Genomic DNA, 6,191 nt, shown 5'->3' with positions numbered 1-6,191 from the left:
TGATTAAAAGAAGGCGCATAAACAGCTGTAGTGCAGCTTCTTCCCTCAGGATGAGATTGCTAAATTCATCCTTTACGCTCCTCCATGTAAACCAGTTTTGTTTCATTTTATCCCTTCAATTAATTGACAGTATATAATTCACATTTATTTTAATTTTTTCTAGAAGCAAGTAGCAAATAGGGAACCACATCTAAATCTTGCAATACAACCATATTGTATGATGATAAATAAATTGTTCTGTATACTTTACATAGGCCTTTTTTTTAGCAGGTAAAAATATGTTTTGCTGCTGACCCTGTCCACAGCAGTATATTGCTTCGTTATCCTGGTATTCCTGCTGCATTCCAAAACTGGGGATGTGTTGATTATTGATAAGTACCCCATGCAAACCCACTTCAAATCCAAACTATCCCTTTAAAATTGTAGGAGAAGATCCACAAACAGGATCAGAGATCTCTGCAGTTGCAGGATAAAGAGCATTTCATTCTACTGGATTCATTCACTTTTTTAAGCCTCTTAGGTTTCAAAGTCTATGAAAAGGCCACATGTCTGTGTTACTGTGTGCCATTACCACAGCTTTTGTAAATGCACTGCGGTGTGCACTGCACAGCAGTAGAGGCATCATTAAAACCTTTCTGTTTTGTCTTTTAAGTGCCTGCGTGTGTTAGAGGTTATCAAACAAAAATAAACATCTTGCAAATATAAATTTCATTCCAGAATAAAGTAAAACAAGTTGTGTCCCATTTGACAGCCAAATGAGACAAGAATGTGTTCAGGTAATGTAGCATTTTGGTCTTGTTAGTAACTACTGCATAATACTGACATTAAGGAGATGTAAACTGCTATATTACAGCTGGGATCTTGTAAATATTAAAAAAAAGAAGGGGGATGTGTGCTTCTTTAGCATGAGATGGGCTGTGATGTGCTGCTGACTGTTTCTCTGAGGAGTTTCACTGAAGAAATGAAGGGCGCAAGCTGCGGAGTGACATTCTGATATGAACTCAGGAGGCAGATAGTGCAAAAATAAATTTCACAATCACTTTGCATGGCTAAGGGCACCTGACAAACCACTTCCATCAATCTGCATGACCCTGACGTGCATTGTAGCGCTCGAGCTAGTTTCGGTGAGGCTGTTGGTGTGTGAGCATTCGTGTGTGTATACCTCTTAAAGTAGTTGCATAATTTGTCTGGAGGCAAATGATTCATAGCAGAAATTGTGCATAACCCTCAATTGACAGTATAAAATCTACAGTGCTTTTATGTAGAATATGTCTTATAAAACAACATGGGCAGTAAAAGTTAGCAGTGAATCATCAAACACTCACCTTTGATTGTTTGACATCCATCTGTCTCCGTCTGGATTAAAGTGCAAGTAAATAAATGCACAAACCCGTTATTTCTACTGTACACATACGCACACACACCAACTCACCTCTGTATGGTGACATCTTTTATAGCATGCTGTGACTTGCTATAGCATGCTTAAAATAGCATAGTGGGAAGTGGGAAAAGACTGACACGAGCTAAAGAAAACACATACTGACGGGGGTGGGGTGGGGGGGTGGTTGGTGCATCACATTTTCTTCCACACAATCCCAAATCCTGCACCGCTTCTGTCCTCCACTCTCACATCCTTTTATCTTAGTGTACCATCCCTTGCTCCCCAAATTCTGCCACATTAAAGATTTGCAAGCTGCAGCCCGATGGCTATACCCGACTCTCCCCTGGTGCCTCCCCTCCCATTCCCCCTCCCTTCACCACGTCCCCGTGTCCCATTCTGCTACCACAGGTGTCCCGTAGCCTGCCCCACTGGTAGCCTGTGAAGGCGGGGCTGATGGGGATGTACTTGAAGATGGGGTATCTGCGGATGAAGTCCATTCCAAATGGCAGATCATAAGATCTCATCCCTTCCAGTTCTGCTGCGCTGAGACCAGCACCACGCTTCAGCTTCCTGATGCCTCGTTCTTCAGGAGTGCCTGCAGGGAAACAGAAGAGAGATACATCATGAATTCCTTAAAATCCACAACTTACAGCCCAAATAACTGTTTTAATTCTTTAATTTAATCAATTAATTTGTTAAAAAAATTTATGGTAGAATTTTATGATCTGTTTAAATATACAAGGAAACAGAAATGCATAGATCCTTAAAGGAAAATTCCATCCTGAAGTATCATTTATCCAACAATCCTCTTGCTTGTCCAGGTCAAGCAGGTTCAGCCCATACGTCCTTCTCCCTGTCACATCTTCGAGCTCTCCCAGAGGGGTCTTGAGATGCTTTCAGACCAAATTCGATATATAACTGCCCCCAGCATGTTCTGCCTTTGTATGAATACTTGTACCTGCTCGGTAGTCACAGCCACGTTATTATGATTTTCTTCCTTAGAAATGTTTTTCATACTCAAAAAAGAAACTACTATTACATCATCATAGGTATCATCTAGTAACTGTATAGCACAAGGAAAATGAATTGTTAGGGTAGCAAATGTGACAAAGAATAGATTTAACACCTTACCTGGAATAGTATTGTCCAAAATAAAGGCGACAGAGCCTCCGACAAACATGGCAGTGGTGAGGAGCACGTTCAACACTTGGTCAATTTCAACTATGCCTGAGAAAGATAAAGAGACAGGGGGTTGGCAAAATATTAAAATATGTCTTAATAAGTTTGTATTGGAGCTGAAACATACAGAAACTAACAATATAAATCTCTAACCAACCTATTCTCAGTCATATTAGTATGATCAGTAAATGCATTCCCTCAACAGGCTGTAAACAACAAATAACCCAAGACAATTAGCCATTGGGTGTACTTGTGTCCTTTGTGTGAATTTATTAGTAACAGAGAAAGTCTGAGTTATTCCACCTATATTTAAGCAATGTCAAGCAGAAACTTTGTATGTCAGAAACCCTTAAAAAACACAACTATATTTTCAAAATAACTAAAACAGAAAGCTATCTGGCAGAAAACTCAGAAACTTCTCCAATGCATATATGCCTCCTAATTTAGAGTGGGGGAGCTATGAAGGTTTTGCTGACAGTCTCAACATGGAATTACGAGGTTTAGTACAAAAATTTTTAACGCTTTTCATTGCTTAAATATTTGTAAATCTCACTGATAGACATATAGACATAAAGGGTTACCAATAGAATTTACTTGTGGAAAAAAACATAAAGAAAGAATCTTTAAATCTGGAAAACCACCCAGCCCTAGTTTGTATACGTGCACAGCTGGGATCGGTTCCCTCCACTCACCAGTGACCAGCGGGTTCTTTTTGAGGTAGCTTGGCAGCATCAGACCGAAGAAGATGGAGAAACCCAGAACAAAGAGGTTCCTGGAGGAGTTGAGGTCGACAAACTGCAGGTTGGACAGTCCCACCGCTGTGATCATACCAAACAGGGTGCAGAACAGAGCTCCCAGGACAGGGTCCGGCAGAGAGGCAAACAGAGCGCTGAATTTACCCACGAGCCCCAGCAGCAGCATCATGGCAGCTCCATACTGAATCACTCGTCTGCTGCCCACCTGGAAGGCCAATCAGAAATCAAGAGGAGCAAAGAGAAAGACAGTTACTGCAGCCCCTACAACCTCTGTTTGTGGGTTAAAGGGGAGGGTTATCATTACACATAGCGACAGATGATCCATTCTTATGGCAGAGGGTGATGGATGTGTCTTATATTGCCAAAAAATGTCAGAAATGAAAAATGTCCATTACACTGACTTCTTCAAATTGCTCATTTTGAACAACAGCTCCAAACCCAAAGACAGTAATTTTTAAAGGGATATAAAACTGTGAAAAGAAGAAAATCCTCATATTTAAGAAGACTGTACCAGTGAACATTTGGCATTTTTGCTTGAAAAGGGAATCAAAAGATTAATACATCATCAAAGTAATTGCCAATTAATTTTCTGCCTACTGACTAATCAATGATGTGACTTATTTCAGCTCTGGTTTAATTATCTGACCAATTAAATCATCATGGTAGAATAAACACAGTAACTAAATGGGTATGTGCAGAGAAGGAAGGAAACCCAGAGGTTTCTGTATCATATTTAGGTGTAATGACAAACATCTGCTAACATAAAAGTAGAAAAAGGTAACATTGTCAAAATAAAAGGCAGGTAAAGAAAAGAAACTAAGTGAGTACAAATTTGTGTTACCTTAGTGATTCCAAGAACGCCTATATTTGGACTGGAGGAGGTAGAACCATTTCCTGTACCAAAAAGACCATCCAGCACACAGGAAATGCCCTCTACAAATATCCCCCTGCAGAGATAGTGGAAAAACAACCTAATTAAAGCATCCAGACAGTTAATTGCCCATGCAATGTTTCACAAACAACATTAATTTTTAGAGAGATAAGAGATCAGAAATTAGATTAACTGAAGAGTCACCTGTTGATGGCATGGATAGGAGGTGGAGGAGCACAAGAGAGACGTGCACAGGCGTAGTAATCTCCAATTGATTCGATGATGCTGGCCACCACTGCGCTCATCATGCCAATCACACCTGCAGCTGTTACGGTAGGAACGCCCCACTGGACTGCAGAGGTAAAAAACACACTTGGGTCGATCACAGCTCATGGAGACCAACTATAAACATCAACAATCGTTTCCAACAGCTGCTTCCTCTTCTTCATCAACACACTTACAGGGATATGGGATCTTAAACCATGGTGCAGCTGCAAGTATTCCTTGACGTGCGTCTGTGCGGGCGTAGAAGCCGTACTTGTCTACCTCCGGCGGAAAAACGTCAGTCACAGTAAAAATGAAACAAAGCAGCCATGACACTAGGATGGCCATGATGATCTGGATGGAAGAGAAACAAAATGCTTATCAGAATCAGACATTCAAATTAAAGACAAAGTGAAATAAAAAAAAAACACATTTCACCAGTTTTAATCCTGCATCTTTGTGTCGCTTGTTATTTCTAATTGCCAAATACATCAAAAAATAATTTCAGTATTTTTATATAAAAAAAAAACTCTTTCATTTCCTGTAAAATGTTAAAATACCTTGAACTCAGGTTGATATTAGTGTTGTCTTGAGGTTTAATGACACATCAGTCAGGAGCAATATATTGATTCAATGTTTAACAATCCGGTAAGATCGATGCACAGTGAAAATATCGATCTATATGGTCGTCTTTAAAATATGCCTCTGTTTTGAAATTTACGTGGCATATCTGTGTCACAAATGCGATAACAAAAATCAAACTGTTGAATAATAGTTTAGTTGCTTTTTGTGAGTGGACATAAATGTAACTGAATATTTTAAATGGACAGACAATATTGCCTGATATCGATCACAAGCCACAAGCAGTTGAAACAAACTGAAATCATATCATATATATCATCATCAAATCATCATCATCAAATAAAATAAATAAAACTCCCAGAGAAAATAAGTGAAGTGAAGAATTGGTTTAAAAGTGTTGCACTGAGTTGTCAGCTACTCTGAAACTAAATCAAGTCCACTTAAACATTTTTACAGTTAAGAGTGACCCTATAAAAGCAAAACAGGAAAGGGGAGCCTTTTTAGGAGACAGGTGTAAATCAGGCTGATAAGCAACTTTGGTGTGAATTTGAAAGAGTTTTTATTATTTCATTTATCACCAGCAGAGGGCAGGAAAAGACTGATTTACACAGTCCACAGAGGCACGCTAAGGGAAAACCTCTTAACCACCCAGGGAGAATGAGATTAGTTCTGTTGAATAATTTGTGACTTAGATGGGATCACAGTTTGTGGTGGAGACAGGAGGGCAGTTATTAAGACACTAAGGTCAAATCATTAAAAAAGAACAAAATATTTACTGTGAAAAAGGAATGGAAAAGTGGAGCCCAGACACAGTTTGTGCCAAATGCAAAAGAGCTGAGGCACGTGTGTAATTTCATGAGAGGTTATGTACTTACAGGAAACATTTTGAAGACCTGCAGCCTGTAGGAAGTCCAGCCTTTCTTGGCTTTGTAGATTGGCAGCGGGAAATGAACGTTTCTGGCATACTGAGAGAAGAGCAGCACCAAGAAGATAGTCCTGCGGATAGTAACAATCTTATTATTATCTATACTGTATTTTCTCCTGTGAGAAACCTAATTCTGTATGAGCATGTTCCATTTTCTCATGTCTACGTCTGACTAAGACCCCAGAGGCTTCAAAGCCAATCAATTATCCTAACTGCCTAAGAAGGAGCAAATAA

The 6,191-nt window shown here is 39.5% G+C and overlaps 1 protein-coding gene across 3 annotated transcripts in view; it reads right to left on the bottom strand.

The window, feature by feature from the left end:
• Positions 1–1,195: 1,195 nt before the first annotated feature.
• Positions 1,196–6,191, bottom strand: part of slc23a2 (solute carrier family 23 member 2) — a 36,714-nt gene continuing 31,718 nt past the window's right edge. For all 3 annotated transcript variants that reach the window (XM_084728535.1, XM_084728536.1, XM_084728537.1), the window contains 7 exons: positions 5,908–6,028; positions 4,648–4,804; positions 4,391–4,538; positions 4,157–4,262; positions 3,253–3,520; positions 2,513–2,608; positions 1,196–1,976 (listed from right to left, as the gene is read on the bottom strand). In XM_084728535.1, coding sequence (XP_084584661.1) covers positions 1,708–1,976; positions 2,513–2,608; positions 3,253–3,520; positions 4,157–4,262; positions 4,391–4,538; positions 4,648–4,804; positions 5,908–6,028 — 1,165 coding nt within the window. In that variant the 3' untranslated portion in view covers positions 1,196–1,707. The remainder of the gene's footprint in view (positions 1,977–2,512; positions 2,609–3,252; positions 3,521–4,156; positions 4,263–4,390; positions 4,539–4,647; positions 4,805–5,907; positions 6,029–6,191) is intronic.

The sequence above is a fragment of the Lutjanus erythropterus genome, chromosome 10 (assembly GCF_056507025.1).
Source record: "Lutjanus erythropterus isolate fLutEry1 chromosome 10, fLutEry1.hap2, whole genome shotgun sequence".
NCBI classification, from domain to species: Eukaryota; Metazoa; Chordata; class Actinopteri; order Lutjaniformes; family Lutjanidae; genus Lutjanus; species Lutjanus erythropterus.
Note: the sequence above shows the minus strand (reverse complement) of the source record. Positions and strands in the feature narration are given on the sequence as shown.